This window comes from Triturus cristatus, chromosome 9, assembly GCF_964204655.1.
Source record: "Triturus cristatus chromosome 9, aTriCri1.1, whole genome shotgun sequence".
Taxonomy (NCBI): Eukaryota; Metazoa; Chordata; class Amphibia; order Caudata; family Salamandridae; genus Triturus; species Triturus cristatus.
In genome coordinates, this window is record NC_140592.1 from 1,105,212,721 (window position 1) to 1,105,239,487 (window position 26,767).

Below are 26,767 nucleotides of genomic sequence, written 5' to 3' on the forward strand. Positions count from 1 at the left end.
AGCTAATGCGGTACAGCATCGCCAAAAGACATTGGCAAAGTTAACAGGTCTCGAAGGAGATTTCTTGTTACTGTATGTTGATGAAGTTTTAAGGACTCTTGGGTTTCTTATTGTTTCCTGCAAAGTGCATAATTAGTTTTTGTAGTGCAAACTTCTTATCAACTGGGCCCAGCAGGGCCTGAGGACATTCATCTTGGGTTTTTTAAAATATATAATTTGTATTGTTTTGGAATGCATATAGCTATGTTGACGATATTGGAGGACATTAATCTTAATAGTATGTATTCTGCCTGTCCTAGAGATGTACCTTCTCCTCCAAGTCTCTAGTATTTCAGCTAACAACAGAGTAGTTTGCACTAAACGTGTCCAATATCTTGGGGGTTATTTTAATACCTACATATTTTAATGTGTTGATTCGCCGATGTAAAAGAGTATGCCATTTCCAGGTTTTATACCTACTTCCAGGGAAGTGTTATGTTTAAAACTTCATATTTTTTAAATAACTCCATTTGTTTGATTACTCCTGGAAGGAAGGAAAGGCATCAGGTAACCCCCAGGTGAGTAGGACATTGTCTGCAGACAAATTGTTTTTATTTTCTTTTGGCATTAATTAAATCCTCTTAAAATGAGACTACTGCATGAACTGATATACCAAGGGTTCAATAATCAAGGCAAAGAGGGGGGGTAACAGCAGGCACTCCTGACGAGCATTTCTATGCAAGGACAGAGATTCTGAAAGGTGACAGATAACAGCTATCCTTGCCACGGGATGAATGCAGTTGGGAGAGTCATTGTCAACATATTTTGAGCCAAACCCCATGGCTGTCAGGACAGTGCGCAAAGAGAACCAGTCCACCCAATCAAAGGCCTTTCCCCCCCCCCCCATCTAATGATAACAAAATAGCAGATATGCACTCTTAATTACCCTTTTTGACAAATTGGGGACCGTCTCTCGCACACTCCAGTGTGCATGCCTACGTTGAATAATCTCAATTTGGTCTGAATATAACAGGAAGAGAAAGGGTGGGTAGGTATTTTGGTGAATAACATCACAAGCATTTTAAGCAGAGTGATGGCCCAGTAAGATCCTATCCTGGTTTGAGATGACTAATTAAAGCCCCGATGATAGTTCTAGTGATAGATTTATTTTCAGCACAACAGTTAAATAGGTCACTCAATTTTAGGGTCAGCTTAGTAGCAAGTCTTATAAAAAAAATCCCTTAAAGCCATCATGGTCTGCTGTTTTATTGTGTTTCAGGGTCTTTATTTCATCGTTGTAGGCATTCTATTTCCTGTTCTTCCGTGTGTGTGTTTCTCTTCTCAGTTTCCTATCTGCAAAAGTAATGTTGTTTATCTGCTTTGGTGGAACTTCTTTTCAGCGTCTCAAGCAACGATCAGGAAAACAAGATAAAAACAGAGCCACATCTTCGCTTTAAAAGTTACAGGTATCAGGTTTGATGATTAATCCTGCTTTTTCAAAATGCTTGTTTGTAAATAGTTTAAACCCACCACCTCCAACACCAGCATTAACAGCTAGGACTTTTACATTTTTATTCTTTTTTTTACCATGTTAAGTGATATTCAGGTAGTTGTCATGCAGGCTCTCTGGCCACATTTGTTCGCAGCTGTTTTTCGGGGTGGGTAGAGGCTAACACCTGGTTTGTTTACATATCACTTGACGTCCATGTTGTCACCAACATTGGAAGCTGCATATCTGTGGGGCAGTCTCCTGTGTGTGACCTCACAAGAAAGAAGCCAGGGTGTAAAAGAAGCAGCTGACTTTTATGTTCACAAAACGAGATAACTGTCCCTGACTTACCTTTTAATAATTTTGGAGGGGGATGACAATTCGTGTGGAAAGATGGTGTTGTTGCTGCCATTGAGAAGCCCAAATATCCACCGGCAAAAACCGTACCTCCACTCGTGGTTTATTTAGAATGTTTACAAAGCAGCTCACGTTGCCTATGTTCTGCTTTAGGTGTTTACATCCCACTTATATATACTTTCGACTTAACTCCAGGACACAAAGTACGACATGGAAGGTTAAAAACTTGTTTAAACATCTCAATATCCCGATCTACTAGCAAACAATTGTTGAATACATACATGCATCACAATAATTGAAAGTATTTTTTTTAAAAGCTATTCTTTTGCCTAGGGAGAGCTTGACCATGGGATGTGCAATTACTATAGAACACTTGAAATTTGAGCAGGAGATAATAAAGCTTTAAAGTTATCGTTTATGATACAGCAATTTTATTTTTACATTAGCAATTTGTCTGAAATTGGTGATGCCATTATTTTGTTACAGTTTATCCTGCAATTGTGGCGTTTTGGCTGCACCAGTTATTTCCAACAAACACTATTGTTGGTACAGTGTCTGGGGCATGCACAAGATTGCTTTTCTAGGGCAAAAAATGAACCACCAGTTGTTCAAGTTAATATAAACTGTGATGTAAAGGGAACCTTGCTCCCAACCTGGCACTCGTCACCAAAGAAGTGTCTGGGAACATGTTTCATATTGCGTCTTGTTACAATTTTTGTGGGTTTTAATATTGTGTAACTTGTGAAAATGAGCTTTACAGCTAATTTTGGCACAGATGATCACTCCTTTTGCCTTGTTTTACCTGAGCAAGCCTCCAGGCAGGCTTGTGAAAAAATTACACACGCAAAACTCAGGAGTGAATGCTATGTCTGCTTCTTCTGTAGTGCGCACAAAAAAAGAAAAACTAGGCTCAAAACATTGACGCCTTTTTTTTAGGTTTTAACCTACCAGGCAGTGCAACCTGGTGGAGAAATACATATTGGAGGCTTATCAAGAATATGCAGGGGCTTGGATTCCGCCCTTTTCTTGCCATTGTTTGGCTTTCCTGTCAATCCTTTGGCTGCTTCTCATCCGATACCTTTTTGCCTCTTTACCCATCTCTTTGGTTGACTACTATGCTTTCTGTGCACACTTTATGAAAACTACTTTTTTTCCTTTTTGTTTAGGCGTACCATGAGTGCTTGTGTTTTAGTTATCACCCTTGTGTGTTTACCCCCTCACCTTGATCTGTCTGCCCATGTGCTGTTCCCCCCACCACCTGCACTTCATGCACCAGCCCTTCCAAACCCACTCCTGCAACCCTCATATATTACTGTTTAGGTCGAGCCTGGGCAGCGCATGCCCTGCTGCGAGGCATGAAGAAGTGAAGTATGGCTTTAAACCCCCGCCCACATTTTTAATTGGCTTGTGACATTGTCCTTCATAAACGCTGGCTTACGAGTCGTTAGTAGGCTTGTTAGCCCCTCCTTGGTACCACCTTGTCTGCATTTGTTACCTCCCATAACGACTGGACCTTTTACTGGTGTTGTTACATGGTCTGCTACATAAGTGGGTGAGCACTATTTTCTTTAATGCTCTTCCCCTATTCCACCCACGACATCGCACCACGGCGAGCGCTTTAACTACAGCGGCCGCACCTATTCAAATATTTCATTTACGGCTCGGTCCACATTCAGTTTAGCGGCCGCCCATATTTAATTATATATTTTACAGGCAGACGCTTTCGCATTAGCGGCTGCGTCTATTTAATTATTAATAGCGCAGGCTGCTTTAACTACAGCGGCCACGCTGCAGTACGTTTCTAAATTAATTATTTTGTTTTGGCTTTGTGTGAAAGCGCACCATACGCGCTTTCACTTTAATATTGTGCCCCTTTGTTTAGACAATGCTCAATGTAACCTGAATAAGGCGAGTAGCGTCTAAAGAAAGGGGCGTGACCAACATTAAAGTGCTCTCGCATTTGTGTGAGCTATTGGCATTAATAACAATGCCTTTTATAGGGAAGAGGTGTGGCGCCCGCGGCCAGGGCGACTGTCTCCGGAATCTGGGGATCACGGTTCGATCCCCGGAGCCGGCGGCAGATTAGCCCAGCACCATGCAACTCTGGGCAATAGCTTGCTTAATCTTCCCGACGGTCCCCAGCTCCTAGGGACCCTTACGGGTGATTGTTCGCGGTTTACAAAAGTGGATTATTATTTTATATATGTCCTGGGTTTAAAACACATACATAAAAGGCATGGTCATTTACAATGCCAATCGCTAAAATGCTCGCAAAAGCGAGACCTATTGCATTGAAAATGCTTGTTTTCTTAAAGCACTTTCACACAATCCATCTGGGATCAGTAAACGAAAGCATCCTTTTGTAGGCGCAAACGCATACACCTCTCTACAAAATGATGTGCCAGTGTTTATTTTATTTTTTTCAAGCCATGCTGAACAGCAGTGCAGATGCTGTACAACATTGCTAAAAAAAAACACTAGGAAAGCCAACAGGACTTGTAGGTGAGACCATTTTGGCTTTGCCAATGCTTGTTTTCAATTCCGATAGATATTTGAAAATAACAAGGACCCCCTGGTAACTCCAATTCCTAGGACAGGGTAATATTGAAAAGTAACAGCCTAAGTAATCATAAAGGATAGAAACAATTACTAAATATGTGTCTATTAGTCAAAAATAACTCAAATCAACAATGAATGAGATATATAAAAAATATGTTTGTTGTTTTATTAATTAGTTAATTCATAACATAGAAGTTGCCTTAAAACACAATATTATTCTACACACATCTGTAGTAAATTCATTACAATCATAAAAATTATTATTTATATAAAAAAAGTAGACAATGCTGTGGCACGACTGTTTACTTTTCAACAAACATTTTTTATATATCTTATTCATTGTTGATTTGAGTTATTTTTGACTAATAGACACATATTTAGTAATTGTTTCTATCCTTTATGATTGCCTAGGCTGTTACTTTTCAATATATTCAATTCCGATAGATGCATTCCAAAGGGAAGTAAAAAACTGTCCCTCTTTCTGATGCTGGCCTTCAAGTTGCTTATGACCTATCTGAATCTCTTTGTTACATCATATGGATCTATCCAAAATAGACGCCTATCCACATATCAAAATTAAAGTAGGCTTACAAAAATTAGAACTTGTAGTTTGTGGATAATATGCTGTCGACAAAGCAAACACAAGGAGATGATGGACGAAGCGCTGAAACTTTTCAGACACTCACCACAAGTCACCGATCCGGGTTGAATCCATTATCGTTCTTTAGCTCACTTCGCCAACCCCGTTCAGACACAGCTATATGCAAATCAGTCTTGACCCTGTGCCTCATGGGAACAGTCCAGCCCGAACTGCCAGGCCAGGTCTTCCCTGGACCGGAAACAAGCATCCTGGGACCGGTTTTGGGGTAACACCCCTCATCAGCCAAGCTAGATTGAATCCAGTGGCAAAGTGAGCAAGAGACCCACGTCTGGGCATACCGAGCCAACTTCGGACGAACAAAGCAAACAGAAGGAGATGATTGACAGAGCGCTGAAACTTTTCAGACACTCACCCCCCGTCACAGATCTGGGTTGAATCTATCATGCTTCTTTAGCTCAGTTCGCCACCCCAGTTCAGACCCAGCTATATTCAAATCAGTCTTGACCCTGTGCCTCATGGGAACAGTCCATCCAGAACTGCTGTATGCTGTTGACAACAGTTTTGACTCATGCCTCTGCACAACCTGTTTTTAACTCTGATCACAAACTAGAAAGAAGACTACCTACTATTTCACCTGGTTTACACTAGCTTGCCCGGTAGCAAAGGGACCATTACAAGGTGTATGTGTTACACGAGCACCTTTGTTGGCAGGAGTAGGCTGGGCAGCTATCTGTTACTATTGTGTACAGCTAATTCTCTGCTTCCTTCTCCTTTTCCGGTTTCGCCTGCACAGCACTTGCACTGTGCTTGTGAAATCCAATATGAATGTAAATCCTAAAAGGGGCTAACATCTCGCCCCCTTGCTTTTCAATGGTTCCCGTGCTTGCCACTTACTTTTCCTCTCTATAGGCTGGAGTATACTATTTCCTGTTGTTCCTTGTGTCTTTCTCTTATCATTCTCCTGTGGCTCAAGTACTGTATTCATCCGCTTTGTGTGACTTTTTTTTTCTCTTTAAAATATTTTGCCTGCACAGCGCTTGCCCTGTGTTTGGTTTTTTTAGGTCTCGGCCTGGCGAAAGCAGCGCATGCGCTGCTCTGCCATGCAGAGGCCTTTTGTAATCGATACGAACGAGACAGAAGATTTGCACGCGGGGATTGGATACTTTACTGGCGGCGTGATACACTGGGGACTTTTTTTCCGCCGCCAGTACAGGCAGTCCCCGCGTGCACATCTTCTGTCCGCCCTATAAAGAGCCGTTCACATCCTATGACGGGCCGCGCTTGTATTGTTTTTCATTTTGTATACTTATACTTAGTACTCGTTCCTTTTAAACCCTTTGGCGAGCTTTACTAATGCTGAAAATCTTTAATTATTATGTGATAATACTGTCACAACCACAGCACTATTTCATGTCTCTTTCTCGTGTTATTTTGATTCATCGTACATTTACTCTTGCCGGACATTTCACGTGCTTCATTTGGCTCTCATCAGAAGCTGCTTCTTCACTGGCCATAGACTGCTCAGCTCACTGTATTATTACAATTGCCTGCCTATAGTTTGGTTTTTGCTGATCGACAGTGTCGCCTTTGTTTTGTGTGTATAGCGTGTTAATTGGTGTTCCGGGATTTGGCCTACCAAACCCTCAAATTCACACGTAGCTGCTAATCCAGGAAACGCTGCCCGACCAGCTCCATAAACACCTGATCTCTTTGTGGCATAAACAAAACGTGCCCCTTCACACTGCAGCATTTCTTCCTGGAACGATATGGCCCACTAGTACGTTTTAAACAACATCTTGAAATGCGCCTAATGCTTGGTCTGCTGGTGACAAATCCCAACAGATGAATGCTCCTCTCGTGTCTCTGTCACATCCTGTCACCTGCCGTTCTCAGTCCGGCTGTCACATTTGTTTCATTGCAGCAATAAGATCATTCTTTTTTTTTTTTTTTAAATGAAGCCTGTGGCTGTAAGTGCGGATCCAATGATGCTATATCCGCACTTTTCTCGGTGCTATAGCCGTACTTTTCTCGGTGCCTGTGCCTCCAAGTGCTCTAATAAGTGTCAGTGTGAACTCTTTTTTAGTACATAGAGCTGACAATAATGTGACTCACGGGGATCAATTTGTAAATGAAATAAAATAAAAAAAGAATAAATAATTGTAACAGGCGAAAGTTATTCTTGGAAGCCCACTGCTGGTGCCTCCGAATGCTGGGATTTAAACACCAAGGTTGTTTGGTCTTGATTGCCGCTCATGCCTCTTTCTCCCACCGCCTACACTTCCTGTCTGTGTTTCATTTCTGCTTTCTAATTCTTCTTAGTCTTTACTTATCTCTTTCTTTCCCTTTCTCTCCCTTGATGTGAGTAAAAGTGTAATGTTGTAATATAAATTCTGATCTCTAACAGCGATTGTCTGAGCCCACACTTGCAAACACCGGCACAAATTAAGCAGCGATAACTGCTACCTGGTAATGCACTCCCTTCTTTCATTGCTGTTTCATCTGTGTTTAATTTCCTGCTGAGTTCTGTCCTTCCACAACCTCCTTTTCTGTTCAACTTCACACAGAAACCAAGAGCTGGCCTAATTATTAAGATTTTCCTGTTGTCACCTTACTATATAACTTTTGACACCTGCCGTCACTGTGCTTCCTAAAAAAAGCTTCATAAATAAAGGTGCTAATGTTGGAACAGCGCAGTGCCAACTTAAAAAGAAAACGTTTTCCTCTAGCACTGCCATGTGGCCAGATACGGAGCACCAAGTTGCCTATTTCTAGAAAAAATAAGGAAAGTTCTACAACTCAAGTGCTTTTCGTGGCGGTCCTTGTAACTTCCGTAGTGGCAACAACACCACCCCCCAAACTACAGATCCCTGTGGTGCCGGAACAATTTTTGTGAATGGGGTTTGCTGGTCATCCGCACAAGGTCACTGAAACTAGTGAATAATCCTAGTGCTACTTAAAGAGTAAGTGTACCAACTGCCACTGTCGTGTGAACCTTTCTTCTCTAAATTGCTATTGTCTGCCTCTTGGAGTTAGAGCAGCCCACAGGTCGGGGCAAACGGAAGATTGCTTCTCAGGGGCCGACCTCTCTCCCACACTCTTGTTCTCCCTCTCTCTCGCTCTCCCACGCTCTACCTCTCTTCCTCTGTACTGTTGCCATTGGGGAATGTGAAAAAGAAATGACATATTGGATGCTTCTCAGGGACGGCTATCTAGCCCTCTCCAGTCTTTAACAGCATGCTCTAAAGTTCTGATCTTGAATGAGATAAAACACCTTGATGCTGCACTACAGAGCTGGCCTACTTGAAACTGCGGGGAAAGGCCGAGCATCTGAAACACAGTGCCAGAGGCCTGTGGGAATAAGCAGCTGTGTGCCCTATGCTCTATAAGTAGGTCTGCCAAATTCTTAATCCACGTGGGCAAAATACCTCAATTCCATTCCTTTTGTTTACACATCAGACACAAAGCAATCGGACAACCCTAAACTTAACACTGCAAAACACAGGTAAAGTCCCTGCATGGCAGACCCCTACAGCATCAAGCGAATACTGAGCAGAACCTGTACTCCCAGCATCCTTGTCAGGGTGAATATCTGCACACCAAGGGGACTAGAAGTCAGATGCAGACTCCAGAGCTTCACCCATTCTGCCACTCACTAACCCTCTGAAACATCCCCTTTCTGAGTGAACGAAGGCACATGAATATATTCATCTCACAATGTAGTTGTGTGAGCTATCAAACATACTTGACTTTCAACTGCATCTATGTTCATTGTAAAATTGTGTACTTCTGGTCACCTCATAATTGTTATTTGCTGGCATGATTTGAAACGTATTTACATTAATTCACCCTAAAGAATTTGGCATTTTTTAAGTATATATTGGTAAGCACTGAGTTTGGTAAGTGTTTGATCCCTGAAGTTATGATTACAACATAGAACTCAAGCACTCCAAAGGTGGATTGTTATAACCAGCAGATGATGCTCACATCGCAGCTTAGGGCCACCTAATGGTTCAGGCGTGTCATCAGTTAATGCGCCTGTCGCATGCACCCATCAATGTTGACAACAGAATGAAAGATGAATGAAAACCTTAGTTGAAAAAACGCACTGAAAGAAACTACATAAAAGAGCCCGGATGGCAAACTGAAAAGAAGCAAAATGGTGCTCATTTATACCGCTGGCTAAATAAGGAGGTGAAACCCAGTATAAGCAGTAACTGTTCCCCTGGACACTAATGGACAGATTTGGCATTTAAGAGATACAATGGGGCATGAAGCATGCGGACACTTTTAAGGATTGAGTTTGCACATTGAGATCTGTGCAGCTTGCCCCAGGAGTCTGCTGGTGGTTAAGTGGCACCGTTTTTGCTTGCTGTGATTTGATGCTACCATATGAGTCACTTGTACTTTCCACGCGGCTGATATATTTTGAAGTATGCAAACCTGAGCCAATGGTTTTCTTTGCATGCGCGTGGAAACGGTTCTCTACACTGTAACAATTCCATTTCACACTATCTTGTACCAGGCAAGTGTGTCCTTGAATACAATTCGCTCATCTTGTAGCCAAGGGACTCAAACGTATTGGAAGCATTTTTTGATAAGAAGCTGGCTGACACTTGACCCACAGCCTTGGAAGAAACAGAAAGTGTTACAAGAAAAACATATCAATCAATCGACTCCTCATGGTCGATTATTCAGCTTAACTCCCCAAAGGTTATCGGGGTGCTGCAGCACCTCTGCACCCACGCCTTCAGCGCTCCTGTCAGACACTGTGGTGCAGCAAGCCCAGGTTTAGTATTAGCAGGCATTGCAAAGCAATCCTGAGGGAGGGGATAACGCTGCATGAATCAGGGACTGCTCCCAGAATGCCACATGATTTTCCTCCATCCAGGTCCCCTTCCACCATGAACATTATGCCATTTTTGAGCACCACTTGTAATGCCAATTTATCTGGCGACTCCTGTTGCCATGGTAAAATTGGAGACCATATACCATCAGCAACAGGCATGGCACATGTGTTCCCGTAGTGATAGTCACTGCGGCCTAGCTGACACGCCTCACAATTCTAACCAGTCCTGGACTTCTAGCCACTACCACTTGGCAATGTCGTACCAGTCAGGTCTGTTTTATAATGGTCAATAAAGGGCATCTTGGCAGCGGTGCAGCCTGAATGCATGGAATAATTCTGCAGTGAGCCAACCTTGATATGGGAAACCAAGACACACACAATGATAAACCAAAATATTTACCTGTACCGCTGTAAAGGGGTACAGGAAATTATGCAGACAAGATGATTTTGCGCTAGAAAATACATAGAAACGTGTTTAATCGATGTAACACTGCCTACTTTGTTAGCTCAAAAAATACACACTTCTAGGGCCCTGTGACCCTGTGAAGTTGAAGGACCAGTCGGTAAATTATGCCACAGAAGACCTCAAAACCCCAGCTGACATCATGGTGGAAGTAACACATTTGCTTTCTCTACAGTGCCCTTCTGAGGTCACAGGGCTAGCTATGACCTGGTTTTTCAGTAATCATGCGCTGATTGAGCTCGGGAGAGCGCACCTGGGGACGTCCCGCTGCCAGCACGGGGGTCACATCGGACGGGGTTTACGGAGGCATATTTCCGGTCCCCGCAGATGTGCTGAGTGAGTGCAGCAGTCCTTGGACTGGAGTGGGCTCCTCTTCAAGGTGAACTCTCCTCTGAGCAGGAGAAGGGGGGGGGGGGGGGGGGGAAGAGTTCTTCAGCATGACCTTCAAGGGGGTGCTCCATCTGCTACATGAACAGACCCTCTGTCGAGAGGGTGACCTCCAGCACTTGGGATGTTCGCCAACAGCACTACGAGAGCTGGGACGGCCGAAGGCTGTAACATACCACACATCGACAAAACTTGACTTTATGTACAGCAGAGACCGCAATAGGACAATATCTACCCACACAGGACAGCAACCAGGAGAGCAGACAGCAGTGGGACGGGCAGTGGGGCGTAGCTTTGAGTAAGAAAGGAAGTGGACCCGCTGGCAATAATCAGGGTTCAGTTGGCCGTTAGTGCTCTGGGACCCGGTGCCACTGCACCTGCTACACCAATGACAGCTACGCTCCAGCGGTCAGACTTCCCTCAAACCATCGCAAACGAATAGCAGAGGTGTCACAGGTCCTGGGAATGCTTGGCAAACGGGTTGGTCCCTCACCCCCGTGCACAGCAGTAAAAAACAAGCATTGAAAATGCAATAGGTCTCGCCTTTTATTAAGTTAAAGCCATTTGCTTTGCTATACAATGCCATTAGCAAAGCAAACGGCTTTAACTTAATCAAAGGCGAGACCTATTGTATTTTCAATGCTTGTTTACTTTCTGCTGAGTGCATGGCTCTCAACAATTCGTCTCCGTCCCTGATGTTGCCACCCCAGCCCTTTCCCCACACTCCACTTCAATGACAATCTTCTCGACACATCCCCGTCTAGGCCCTTGTGAGACTGCCATATTATCGGTATTTGGCACCCTTGTGACACCTTAGTATTCCATCATAATGGGACTTCCACATAAGAAGTCTATTGTTCATGTAAATCTGTATATATGCAAGATATTGTAATAGGCTACACAGATAGTTCAATATGTTTTAAACAGATGTGCAAAGGAGGATCACTGATGGAGGTGGGGGAACCAACAAATTAATAAGGAAAGCCCAGCCAAGGGGTCCTGAAAATAGAGAAGATGAGCCAGTTTACAAGCTGAGCCCTGAAAATAGTTGGAATCTAACTCATGCAACAAATATTTTTAAAAGTTTTTAAAAAGGGTATTTCTTTGACATGCAGAAGATTTTCACCTTCATACATAAGGTTATTTTTGTATAGTGCACACCCTGAACTCAAGTACTGGAAGGCGCTCTCATATGTGTTAACAAAGTAAAAGGAGGCTCTCTAAAATAAAATATTCACCTACGATCATATAATTTGGTCAAGCTGGGATTGGTTCCACATTTTCAGGTTCCACATTATGCAATACACCGGTTTGATGGCTACCTCTTTCTCTTGCTTTTTAACACAAACTGTTTATGCTTTGTTTTTATACTATATATAGTTATGCCAAATGTTCATGCTTTTTTTACATTCCATTTTTAGGTCGAGCCTAGAGTCAGCATGCATGCGCTGCTGTGTGAGAGACTTGTTGTAGTGTAGTATGGAACAGAAGCCCCACCCTTCTCTGCCCATATTTGTCATTGTCCTTCGGAAATGCTGGCTTCTGATTCATAAATAGGCTTGTTAGTACCTGCTTAGTTCCGCCTTTTCTTCATTTGTAACCTCCCATGGTGACTGACCCTTTTACTTCGGTTGTTACACGGTATGTGTTATTTAGTCTTGTAAGCATTATTTTTCGCTTTGCCTCTGCTCATGTACAAGCACAGCTGCCGCTTCATGGATGCCGCACTGCACATTTTTGGCTATTCATTGCTCGGACAAATGTAGCATGTCTAATGCTGTTTTATGTATTTATGAAAGGCGCTGCTTTGACTTCAAGCGCTGGCCTTTATTTAAGAAAGGGCACCCAATTGCCCCTCAGACTGTCTTTTCAGCGCTGTTAAAAGTAAACTGGGTACTGGCAGAATAATAGGTTTGCAATGATACCATTTTGTTTAAAGCGCTTCCTACATTTTGCACATTTTTTATTTTTATTTTTTTAAACAAATTGTATTCATTTTCTCTAATTACAGTACAAGCGAATAGAAAATTCAAGTGATCGTTATCTGCATAGCAGGATATCACATATATACAAGGTGGTGAAATAAATCGCATACAATTACTTAACTGTGTGCCACCTTGGTAATCTCGTCTCATTTGGGACCCGGCTGTATGGTCTACTTCCTTCATTAAAGGGAACTTTACACCGCTAGCGCCACGTTATATTTAAACACCAACCGCTGAAGGTAAGCTTCCTCCATCGTGAGACAAATTATTTTTCCAAGACTTTATTCTCCATCCATTTTCCCTTTACCTCCTGTCATATTTCCACACAGGTTTTTCACACAGTAATTGTCCGCATGACCGTCCTAGTCCATTCCATTATTTTCTGATCCACGCCACCAAGGTGAGCGACCATGTCATTCCTCTTCACTATAGTAACCCTCTCGCCAATTCTTTTCACAACTGCATTTCTGGGATCACTTGTTTCCACAGCACCCTAGTCACATTAAGGGAGCATCATAGTCAACCCGTGCCTACTTCCATTCTCTTTATTCCTTCTTTTTCACCAATATTAATATTCACTAATACGTAGGATTTTACTTTTTTCCTATTTTTCTTCTCTCGGAATTCACGTACGTGTTCTATTTTCCCTCATTTAATTTACCACCCTGGCACCACAAACACCTACGAATTACCCACATGGACAACGCATGAATACCATCACCTATGATTAACATCCACCACCATAGCATCTGCTAAAGTAACAATACACACTGTAGGAATCACTCATTATTTCCACATTCATTTTTAGGTTGGCCCCTGACGAAGGGATTTAAGATCCGGAAATGCATTGGGCACTTCTACCAACCACATGAAGAAAAACAGTATTATCGCTCTATTATTTGCATTGTTTTTTTCTATGACGACTGTACACTCTATTAAGAATTATTAATATGATGTACCTCACAATTGTTCTAATAGCAATGTAAAAATGAAGTATTGACAATTGTATTTGTATGTGTATAACCAAATATATTACTGTATCACGTTATTTACCAAAGATTTGTTTTAATTATAGTTTATCTATTCGTGATATTTTTGCTTTTGGATAGTTTCCAATCCAGTGAACAGTGCGAGGCACTAAGTGGGTTTTCCCACCTGTTGTTCTTGATGTTTACATATCCGCAGTGACAGCGGATTCAGTACCTCAGCACCCTTTCTAAACAGTTAGAAAATAATTTAGATAAGCATAAAATAGGAGTGCACCTTTAGCAACTATTAACTTAATTCTCATGTCACACTAAGGTAGCACCCCACCAGACAAATGTCTTTTGATACAATTACCAATCTTACAGGGCGGTTATAAAAACACACCACTGATGAAGCAACGGAGATTTATTCACTAATTCAGGATGTCAAATTTTCCGATGCTCATGGTGGTTCCATAACTCAACAACTCAGACAACTAGAATTCATTACCAGAAGACAACTTAACCAAAAACTACATGCATCTACCCTTGTGCAATATCATAAGTCAAAACGCATACCGAGGGGTCTCAGATTGGCAATCAAACCTATGTTTTTCCGTTTTCACCTCAACCCAATATTCATGGAAAAATGGTACGCAATCCTCAACAAATGTTCCCTGGATTTGATCTTGCTTATTATTGAAGAATTGTCAAAAACCATAAGAGAACTTGAATAAGAAATCTTTAACCTCAAGAGTGAACTTCAACCACGTTTAGAAACAGAGGCATGGAAATTACAATTAAAGGTTCTCAACCAAAAATTGGACAAATATGAAAAGCGTCACAAAGGTGTTGCAGAAAAGTCCTGATCTGAACAGCAAAGGAACAGGCAGAGTTGCATCTAAGAAGCAGTTGTCTGCTGTTGATGGATGTTACTTTCTTCCTTTGAGGAAGGGCTGGAAGACGGAAACAAACACTGCGTTCAGTTCCTATTCTGATACTGCCCCACCTAGGATTCGCTCCCATTGAACTAAATCTTCTTTACAACAAACATAAACCACATTTTAGATACTTTGATAGTACAGAAATCCTTAAGGTAGCAGGGCCTGTAAAAGCCTCATACGTTCACATCGGGGGACGGGGTAAGACGAGGAGTTGTTCATGTCAAGACTTTCTTTGATCGCCAGGACTTATCTGAAAGTGAGCGGTTCGGTGATATTCCGTAGGCGCCGCACGAGATCTTTCACAACGGTGGCCCCTGGTCAAATGCCATCGTCTTGTTAGGGTATTCATGTGAAATGGTAAACAGTTACTTTGTTAGGGGAGACTCATTGAAGACATTGCCTTACATTTGATCCGTGGTGCAACCTTAAAATGTTTTTAAAATAGGTGTTGGCTAGACCTTTTGTTTCCACACTTGCAAAGTTAGCAGGTTGCAGGTCATACACTAGTAATGAGTCACTCAGTCTCTTTTGGCACGTTGCCAGATCATAATCTGGACCAAATATTCTGACTGAAAACCATCTGTTTGCCTGGACAATTTGGCGGAACCTGCAGTTTTGTGAAGAGTTTTCCCAACTTTTCCTAATGTAAATCAGATGGTGTTTGCGACTTTGCTTCGGCACAGCAAGCTCTCTGGTTATTCGGTCTGATCTCCAGTAAAACACACTCTCTTCGTGGGAAAAAAAGGTTTTAATTCCCTTTTTACATCACAAAAGCTTTACAGTAGCAATAAACAAATAACACACATACTTTCCTTTCCTAAAAGTATATTCTAACTGTGCAAACACAACCTCTTTACCCGTCTACAAACTTATCTACCCATCTCCCTATCTCTCACACACACACTAACTACTACTCTCTCTACTATTATTTTGCCAATTCATACACAAACTACTGCACTCTCAAATTCAGTATCAAATATTCAATAAATCTCTCAAAACTAACTAATCTCGAAACAAAATTTCAAAACACAAATGCACTAAACGCCACACAACTAACAATAAAAACAAAATATTACTTCTAGCATCTAAACCTCACATACCCACTACCACCTCACATGATGCCCGCAAAATCGATCTCTACTCTACAAACTATCTACTAACACATGCTACCTTCCTATAAATACTAAAAGTATTTTCAAATGCATCTCTAATCTCCACCACCCTCTAATTAACACTTACACTACTCACTCTCTCTCAACACTATCTCGCACTCAACACACTAAGTCATAATTTCTCAGATTCGTTCACTTCAAGTCTATCGCACAGTTTCATACATCAAAAGAATTCTAAAAATTAGCAACACTAACTCACACTACGATCCTCTGCTTATGGTGTCTTAATCTACACAAAAACAGCCTCTTTATAAGTCTTTAACATTCTCTATCCTTCTTTCACACTTTCGCTTAAACTTTTTCAACTAATCTCTCCAGTGTTAATTCACCACATCATACACAAACTATCTATCCATTTCCATATTACTTTCAATATATTTTATACACCGCTCACCAACATCTATTCACCATTCCACATAATTCCAAAACTCAAATACCCTAACCACCATACAAGGCTTGCGTGCTCAGTCTACTAGGTTGATATCCGGTGCGAGTGTAATTTTTAGCTTAAAATTGAATTGTCAGGCTGCTATTTCTGGTGCGAGTGCAATACTTATTTAAAAATTTTAATTGTATGAAATTGTCATGGTTTTTCACAACTGCTGGTTTGCACATACCTTTTGTTTAAAACTCTCCCCCTCGAAGCCAAATCCCCTCTGCTAGACCCGCGGTGCCCATCTGTGAGAGCGGGCCTGCTTTGCCTGGGTTTGCGCTCTAGTTCTCCAGCCCATAGGACTACAAAAAGCACGCTGGCGCAAGCGCGCAGCAGGCACACCGAAGGCGCGCCAAAGGCAAGCCCGTCTGCGCCCGGAGTGCGCCCAGCGCCAGGACTCCTGGTCGTACTAGGGTCCACGCCTACACCAGAGAGGTTTTGTTGAGGCTTCGGGGTAAATGCTGCAATGCGACACGTTCAGCATGGGGGATAAGGTGGTAGTACCCTCATGCACACATTGTTTCTACCAGGTAGGGGGGAGTTTTGCTATTAACGGCACACTGATGGGGGGGAGGGGGGGGGGAGTTAGTGAAACGGTAGGGGGGGGGGGAGGAGGAGTCGGGCGGGATCTTTAGTTGAGGGCCATATAGTTTCTACTTCTGGAGACCAATGGCCGTCAATGGGCGCCGCGGATAGACGAGGAAGGAGCCTCCACTGTATACTCCTCAACACACGCTCGGTCGTTAAGCATAAATACGAACTGGAAATTCTATTGAACGCACATAACACCGACATAGTCTTTCTTACTGAGACATGGACAGATGACACCTCTGTCCCAGACTGGAATGTTGCGCTGCCATCTGGCTATGTACTATGTAACCAAGACAGACAAGGGAACGGGGGGGGGGGGGCATAGCTATTATTTACAAGGATTTCCTGAAGGTTCAGGTGGAGGCAGTGGGGGACCTACCAGCGGAAGCTATGTATTTCTGCGTCAGGCTCAAAGACTCCTTTAAGTTACAGGGCCTATTGGTCTATCGACAGCCGGGCCCCAGAGCTGCTTTTTCGCAGGCTTTCCTGACCTATATGGAAACCTGCACAGATTTTGAATTCTTCACTATACAGAGACTTCAACTATCATCTGGAACTGGGTGCAAATGTCGAGACTGCTAAACTCCTAGATCACCTGGAGGCGTACGGCATGGGCCAGCTAGTGCTGGAGCCTACACATCAAGGGGGGCACATTTTGGACGGGCTTTTCTCTAATAATCCAGACATTAGATTTGTAAGAGTAGAGTCACTCCCCTGGAATGATCACAAGGCAGTCTTTTTTTCAGGCTAGGGATCTAAAGAACTGCTTTCGGCCCAAAGCAACCAGGGTGATGTTTCGACGCTGGAATAAGGTAAAAGGTAGGGACCTACAGGACGCTCTTAGTATTTCCCTCCCAACATTAGACAGCGACAATGAAGTCGCGTCTTCCCAGTTCGACGAGTGGATTCTGAATGCTGCTGACTGCGTGGCCAATGAACATACCGGAACAGCTAAGAGGCGTCAGGCGGTGACACCTTGGTATGGCCCTGAACTTAAAGGGCTAAAGGTGGAATTCAGGAGGTTTGTGCGTCTCTGGAGAGTAGACTACAGTAGACAGAGCAAGGATGCTTATAATGAGGCACTCAAACAGTATAAGAAGGCTATTTTGGAAGCTAAACGATTATATTTTACAGCCAAGATTCAAGAGGCAGGAAACTCAGCCAAAGAACTTTTTAAATCTGTGACCTTTATAGCTAAACCACAGCAGGCTAATTCATTCACTCCTGATCAGGCTTTCTGTAGCCAGCTGGCCGCCTTCTTTCAGAACAAGGTGCAAGTGATATATGACAGCCTTGCCAATTCATTAAATGTTCAGCTAGCCACCAACCAATCTCGCCCCATGGTTGAGACAGTGCAGTCTAGATTAATTTGTTTTAGACCCCTTCTAACTAAGGATGTAACGAACCTTTTAAAATCGATTAAATCTGGATCTCCGAACGACCCCTGCCCCCCGCTATTATGCACCTGGCCGTCGAGACGATCAGTGGGTTTCTCACCGGCCTGATTAACCAAGTCTTGGCATCAGGGATCTACCCCACGGCCTGGAAGACCGCATGTATTAGGCCACATTAGAGCACATTAGAGCCTACTGAACTTAAAAACTATCGTCCAATCTCAGGGCTACCATTTGTAGCTAAAGTTCTTGAAAAATCTGTCAACAAGACACAGACAGAATACTTAGAGTGTAACAGGCTACTGGATCCCACCCAACATGGTTTTCGGCCAAGACACTCCACTGAGTCCGCCCTGATTGTGGTCTCAGAGGGGATTCGGAGAGTGGTGGATGACGGGGGCAGGGCAATTCTCATTCTCCTCGATTTGTCGGCCGCATTTGACACCGTGAATTACACGGTGTTGGTGCGGCGACTACGGGAGGTAGGAATTGAGGATGTGCCTCTGGCCCTCCTTTCCTCCTTTTTATAGGACAGGAAACAGAGTTTGAGGTGGGACGGCTTAGAATCGGACAGTTTTAATTTACCCTGTGGTGTTCCGCAGGGGTCAACTCTGTCCCCGATGTTGTTTAACGTCTATGTGAAACCACTAGCAACACTTGTTAGGAAACATGGTTTCACATTTGTGTCGTATGCCGACGACTCGAAATTGGTGAGATCTCTGTCAGATAGGCCTGAGATAACAGCTGCCAGTTTTCACTCCTGCCTAAATGACATCATGAATTGGATGAGCCTGAGCTTCTTAAAGATAAACACAGGAAAGACGGAAGTGATCAAGTTTGCAAACAGAACTTAATCACTATGGAACAAGTCCTGGTGGCCGGTAGAGGCTGGGGAATGCCACATCTTATTAGAAAGGTCAGGAACCTCGGAATTATTTTCGATGACAAACTTAACATGTCGGCACAGGTCAACAGTTTGACATCTGCTAGTTTTTTCTTGTTAAAGACCCTTCGTAAAATCTTCCCTTTCATTCCCCTCAAACTTCAGAAGACTGTAATGGTGGCCCTTTTTTTGTTCGAATTGGACTATTGCAATGCGATGTTTTTGGGTATCGATCAACATCAGATTAGCAAATTGCAATCGCTGCAGAATGCGGCGGCACGACTAATTCTAAAGCTTCCTAAGGGTCACCCTATGTCACATGTAATAAGAGCACTACATTGGCTCCCTGTGCGACGAAGAATCGAATTTAAAGCACTCTGCCTGGTGTACAAGGCACAATTCGGGGGGGGGCACAGATGACTGTCAGGAAATATTTAGGCCCTATATTCCTGAGCGAAACCTACGTTCAGCCAGTCTTGGCCTGATCTGTACTCCTAAAACCCGAAGGGCCAGATGGGGGGGACCAATCTCTGGCAAAATTGTGGAACAAGCTGCCAGTGGCACTCAGACTACAACCTAACTGTAGTGGCTTGTTCTGTCTCGCGCTGCTAGAGCGCGAGGCGTACATTCAGCGTCTCGCGCTGCTCGCGATGACGTGGTGTTTAATGACAGTTATGACAGTTGGTGACAACGTTTATTGTGGAGCCACAGGCAAGCTTGCGTGCCCGTAGGAGCTCGTGGAATAAAGTCTTGCTGTTTTACACCTTTGACTCTGCTTGATCACTACATGGACAAGTGGCGACGAGTACGACTCCCACAGAACCCACAGAAGAACCCATAGAAGAAACCTGAAGTGTCGGACGCCCTGCGCACCCCTCACGCGACGGTCGGTGTTCGTCCACTGCCACAGCCTTGCACGGAGATGCGAGCGTCTGCTTCCTGATGTGTCCGGGTGATTGACTCGAATAGCCTGAGGTGAGGAAACGTATGACGACAGGCGTTTGGCGCGCAGACTCCGCTACTTCTGCCTTCTGACACTCTATCTTCCCCGCCCAGCTCTTAAAGCGGCAGCCTCCTTTAGTTCACTTTCAGTGCTGCGCTAGGTTTATCACCGAACAGTGCAGGAAAAGTGGACTGGTGTGTTCTGGGCAGTATCAACAAGTGGGAAGAAAAAACGCATTAAGGCAAAAAGGGTTACTCTCTCTGCACTTGGCAAATAGGACATGACGTGGGCACGATCTTAAGAAATAAAAGGATTTTACACATTATTCCTCTCGCAGTCTCCCTTGTTGGAGTTATAGAGGCTGTTTCAAACGTTGTGGCTCATCTAGAACACTGGCTTTGATGCAATTTTGTACACTCTGGGGATTGCCACCATTAACCACTTATAAGAAGGAATAATATATATATATATATTTCCTCATTCGCATTTTTGAAGAAAATTTTACATGATGCAGTCTATTCTTCCTCCACCTCCTTTCCTGGACACACCTGGCGAACCTCCTGTGCCTTGGAGAAAGTGGTTCGACGCATTTGAAAATTACCTGGGTGCAATAGGAGCACATAGGTTCAGGGCAGAAAGGAAAAAGTTTTTACTACTCCATTCTCTGGGGTTTGAAGGGAGAGAAACCCTTAAACATTTACCTGATGTAGTGGGAGAAGAAGACGAAGAAACTGATGAATACAAAGACACAGTGAAGAAATTAAAAGTCAGATTTGATAAGCAACCCAGTGTGGTGGTGTCTAGGCACAAATTTTTTTAAAAGAGTGCAGAAAAACGAGGAAGATGTAGACACATACATTACTGCTTTGAGGAAGTTGGTGGCAGAATGTGATTTTGAAAATTTCAGTGAACAATTGATTCGTGACCAGTTCATAGGGAAATGTCTGGACAAAACCATAAGACAAAAGCTCTTATCTTTGGAAAATCCCTCCCTGGATGAATCTATTCGCATAGCGAAAAGTATTGAAACGTCACAATCTTCCATAAAGGAACTGGAAAGTAAAAGTGTTGAAGTTGTTACCCCTGTCCGCTTTAAAAAGTATGAGAAAAAAAAAAGATTATCAGCCAAATAATTTTTTCAAAAGGACTGATATCTGTTACAGATGTGGATATCCCTCCCATGTGAAAAGTGGTAGACCGTGTCCTGCGAGAAATGCAACCTGTCGCAAATGTGGGAAATTGGGACATTTTGACAAAGTATGCCAAAGCCAAAAATATAAGAAAGAACAGGTAGCATGTGCCATGGATGCTAGTGGTAGTGACAGTGACGACACCCTTTGTGAACTTAAGGACATGGTTGTGGTTGTCAGTGAAGGGAACATAAGAAGTGGTAACCCTGATGACTGTATAGATCCCTATGCCATCATTGGAGTAGGTAAAGAAAGTTTGAGACTGCTTGTAGACTCTGGTGCAAGGATCACAATGATCAGTGAATCTTTGTTCAGGAAAAAATGGGGTAACAGACCTCTGCAACCGCCTGACCGTGAGCCTGTATCCTATGAAGGGAGAAGTATAGAACTGATGGGGTACTTTGAGGACATCTTGATTTTCAAGAACAGACACATTTATGGAAAAGTATACGTCGCAGTCAATGGATTAGACATATTAGGATGGTTCCACCAAGGTTTGTTCAGTATGATGCTGTGCCCTGGAGCAAAGGAACAGATTCTGGTTGTTCGGGACCGAACACAGGTGGAGGAACTACTCAATAAATACCATAGAGTGTTTTCAGGCGAATTGGGGAAAATCAAAGGATTTAAACACAAGATCAAGATAAAGAGTGATGCGGAACCGGTAAAACACAAAATAAGGAGTATCCCTTTCAGCATCAGAGAAGACTTGGAAAAAGAACTTTTGTCCATGCAAAAAAGAGGGGTTATTGAACCCATAGAGTCGTCTGATTGGTCTTCAGCATTGGTCATGGCAAGGAAGAAAAATAATGACCTCAGAATCTGCATTGATTTGCGCAATCTAAACAAGGTCATCTGGGTGGATTCGCATCCTCTACCGAATATATCTGAAATGCTGGGTGTAGTCGAAGGTGCCAAGGTCTTCACCAAATTAGATCTGGCCTCGGCATATCACCAAATTGAACTGGACAAGGATTCACGCCATTTCACTGCGTTCAACTCCCCTGCAGGTTTGTTCCAATTTAGTCGTATGCCTTTCGGTTTGGCCTCAGCAGCCTCTGTTTTTCAGAGAGTTATGGTCAATTTACTGAAGGGAATAAAAAACGTGGCCATATTCCAGGATGACATTCTGCTGTTCGCAAAAGACCAACAAGAACACGACATTGTGCTGAACAAGATCCTGTCTATATTCCAGGAACATGGGGTGGTCCTAAAAAGGGACAAGGGTGAATTCTCTAAAGACAAGATGGATTATCTGGGTCACACGATATCAAGTGAAGGAGTCACGCCCAAACCGAGTTTGGTTCAAGCCATTGTTGATGCCTCCGCCCCCAAAGACAAAGCAGGAGTCAAATCACTGTTAGGTCTCACAGAATTTTATGCCCGCTTTATTCAAGACTATTCTACAAAGATTCGTCCCATTTCCAAGCTTCTCCAAGACCGAAGTGAATTTGTGTGGGATGATGAATGCAAAGCTGCCTTCGATTGGATCAAGGAGCAACTTAGCACGGTCAAGGCCTTGAAGCCATTTGTACAAGGGGTCCAGTGTACTTTGACTGTTGATGCTAGCAGTTATGGACTGGGCGCTGTTTTGACACAAATTGTTGACCAAAAGGAACACACTGTAGGGTTTGCATCCAGAGTACTAAGAGAAGCTGAGACTCACTATTCTGTCATTGAGAAGGAGCTTCTAGCGTGCTGGTGGGGCATTGAAAAATTTAAAAATTATTTGTGGGGACAAAAATTTATTCTTCAAACGGACCACAAACCATTAGTTGCGATTTTAGGGTGTACCAACAGCCGCGGGGCCACTCCCCGCATCGCACGCCTAGCTTCCAAACTCTTACAATACAACTTTGATATTGTACATATTGCTGGGGGAAAAAATGTAAGAGCGGATGCACTGTCACGTTTACCTGCTAATACCAGTCAGGACATACAAGGCATTGATGAATGTTGTTCTGATGATAAGGAGGATTATATTATAGCAAGTGTTGAACTTAGTAACGTTTGTACTATTGATCAGCAAAAATGGAGGGAGGCGGTGGCTGGGGATGAAGTTTCAAAAAACCTGATGAAATATATTTCCCAAGGGTGGCCCAGGGAAAGGAATGTGGATGTTAAGTTACAACCCTATGTCAAGGTGTGTGATGAACTTTCGATTGAGGATGGTCTAGTTTTCAGGTTAGAAAAACTTGTTCCACCGGTGGACATCAGATCCACTCTTCTCACCAAAGCACATGAGGGGCACCTAGGTGCCACATTAACCAAGCGTAGAGTAAGAGAGTACTTTTGGTGGCCCAAAATGGATAGAGATATTGAGAAAATGGTGCAAGAGTGCACTGTTTGTTCGTCAAGTGACAAAAGTCTTCACACTAGTAGTCCCCCTCTTACTCCTATTCCCCTCCCGGGTGGACCGTGGGAAAAACTTGGCATAGATGTTCTAGGACCCTTTCACAGCCTTCCCCAACAGTGCAGATTTGCCATTGTCATGGTGGACTATTACACAAAGTGGCCCGAGGCCAAGTTTGTCTCTAAGGTCGATTCCCAAGAAATCATCGACTTCTTAAGGGAAACATTTATGAGAGAAGGGTTCCCCCAAACTTTAATCTCAGACAACGGAGTACAATTTGTATCATCTGAAGTACAAGAGTTTCTTAGAGAATCTGCCATCACTCATCACCAAAGTTCTCTCTATCATCCTCAAACCAACGGCTTGGTAGAGAGACTTAATAGAGTCATAGGCGATTGTGTCAAGTGGGCTCTTGCCCACCACAAAGCTGTTCCCCAAAGTGTCAGGACAATGTTGTGGTTTTATAGAACCACTCCTCATTCTTCCACTGGGGTGTCCCCTTTTGAACTACTGAGGGGTAGGAAACCATGTACCGAGTTTAGACCGGCTTGGATGTCTAAATGGAATAAATCCAATTCTACTCCCCAAGAAATGGATGAGAAAGTGAGGTCCAAGTCTGCGGAGGTCCAGGTCAAACAAAAAGAGTACTTTGATGAAAGGAAGCGTGTTAAGATCAGAGAATTTGCGGTGGGAGACAGGATCAGAATTAAGAAACCAGGCTTTGTAAGGAAAGGAGAAGCTAAGTATGGGGAAATTGTGGTGGTGGATAAAGTGTGTGGTAATGCGGTTCGAGTCAATGGAAAAGACTGGTGGAATAGTAACAAGGTGGCGAAAGTAAAAAATGTGCTCAATGACGTCAAGTGTCCCATGTTGAGAAGAGAGGTCTCTCATAGGATCTCTCAAGGTAAACTTGATGTTCTTAACTCTTCTCCCAGCCACGCCGCTATCAGGAGGAGTACCAGAACAGTTAATATTCCTGTTAGGTACCGTCAATGACTTTCTGTGTTTCTCTTTGCCACTGTTGTGTTCCTCCTGCACTTTCTTTCTTTCTTTCTTTCTTTCTTTCTTTCTTTCTTTCTTTCTCTCTCTCTCTCTCTTTCTCTCTCTCTTTCTCTCTCTCTCTCTCTCTCTCTTACGTTCTCTCTCGCTCTCTCTCTCTCTTTCTCTCTCGAGGGCTTTTCTTTCTTTCTTTCTTCCCTGTCTTTTGCTCTCCCCTTCGCTGCTTTCTCTATTTCTCTTTTTTCCAAGAAAAGGAGATATGTAGTGGCTTGTTCTGTCTCGCGCTGCTAGAGCGCGAGGCGTACATTCAGCATCTCGCGCTGCTCGCGATGACGTGGTGTTTAATGACAGTTATGACAGTTGGTGACAACGTTTATTGTGGAGCCACAGGCAAGCTTGCGTGCCCGTGGGAGCTCGTGGAATAAAGTCTTGCTGTTTTACACCTTTGACTCTGCTTGATCACTACACTAACCTCCTACTTTTTAGGAAAGCCTTGAGAACCCGGCTGTTCACTCCCAAGTAGATCAAGCTCAGTCCCTGCTTCTGCCTACACTCATCAGCACCAAGACGCCTCGGCATTCGGGCACTTAATAAGCTCCATATCATCATCATCACACAATTCCACAACTTACAATTCCAATGCAAAACACACAATACCACTACCAAAAATACATACATTACACTACAAACAAACATACGTTAAAAAAATTATCCTTTGCAATATCAATAGCTCTAACTTTCAGAAATGCCAGATCGATTGCATAGCAAATGCTTGTTAGTTATTAGCTCATTATGGTACAACGCTAGGTGGCAGGCAGAAGCCACATTAAAGATCGGCTTGTTTTGGGGCATGAGGGTATAACGGGGCCTACAGCCGAGACCTGGCTTGCCCATCTGCAGTCACTGACACCAATGAAAGGTACCTCGAAGCTACGGTGAACAGATATTAAAAACCAAAAACCGGGACATTTACACATAGATCCAGTAGCACAACGGTGTATCCCTAAAGGGGTACAAAATCACCAAGCTGACAGCGCTCACAAAACAGAAAACACAATGAAGCACTAATGCACTATGTGCAACTCTCTCACACACAGTATATCATCTGTGATCACTGTTAACTAAAATGCTTTCTGACAGGTGATGCTAATTCTGCACTGGAACACTTAAAGAGAAACCTTCCTCCCTCAGTCAACCCTCTCAGAAAAAATTGACATGTGCTAACGTACCCCAATTTGCCGGGCCAGAGGGTGAAAACCCATTACTGTCCCTACAAATACTTTACGACTGTTCACTACCTAAACTACCCACCCCATACAGTGTCGCAACGTATGCCTCCCTAAATATCAAGGTGTTGGTCTTCAAAAATTCACCAGGAAGACATGCTCTGTGGGCAGAGCCGTGTTCTTACAAAGTTCACCTTATATCCTCCCCACACAAACATGCGCTGTCCGTCTGTCACGGCGACGTGTCCACTGCGCTCCGCGGGGCCCGAGCACTGGACCTCCTGGGCCTGAGGCAGGTATGCTTCCTCCTCCTCCTCCTCTTCATCTTCTTCCAGTAGCTCCTCGTTATCGTCCGCCATCACGGCGCGCGGAGTATGCCTAAAGGAGGCGAGGGCCCATCACCACTGCCAGAAGATGGGCATGGGACAACTAGCCTAGCTTCACAGACTTCCACTGTCACCGACGACTCGTTAATCTGCAATCATCATAACACAGAACAGAAGGGTAATCGACATGGAAAAGGGACACTTTTGTAAACACTCACCGAATGCAGCTCCGTGTAGAGTAGATGGCCATCTTTGAATGGTACAACGTCCACTGAACGAGAACGGAATGGATCTCTTAAACTATGAAACAGATCATACCGATTGTCTTGATCTATATTAAGGAAACGGAACGCTCTTAACGAATCAAGAATATTTACAACACGAAACATATATTTAAAAGGGTGCTTTGTTTCTTTCTCACATACAAAATACAGAATCGATGTGTATATACATGTTTTAATTAGATCTGTTTTTATAGAGCGCTTCTTATTTAGACTCCTGTTACATACAGCAATTGCATCCTCTTAAAGGCAGCACGGAGGTATCGCACTCTCACATTGTTACCTCACTGCGTCATAATGTGAAACTATTAACGTTGTAATGTCGTGGGTCGCCACCCTGCTAGGCAAGGGTTATTAATTCCCTTAGTCCATCTTGTCCTGGTCATATTCGTTACTAAAGA

At 43.4% G+C, this 26,767-nt stretch overlaps 1 protein-coding gene across 2 annotated transcripts in view; it reads right to left on the minus strand.

The window, feature by feature from the left end:
* KLHDC2 (kelch domain containing 2) overlaps positions 1–26,272 on the minus strand; it is a 141,661-nt gene extending 115,389 nt beyond the window's left edge. The window contains exon 1 of one of the 2 annotated variants that reach the window (XM_085627009.1): positions 25,954–26,272. In XM_085627009.1, the coding sequence (XP_085483135.1) occupies positions 25,954–26,118 (165 nt within the window). In that variant the 5' untranslated portion in view covers positions 26,119–26,272. Of the gene's footprint in view, positions 1–25,944 lie in introns of both variants that reach the window. The other variant, XM_085627008.1, reaches the window with a different exon arrangement.
* Between the last annotated feature and the right edge of the window lie 495 nt (positions 26,273–26,767).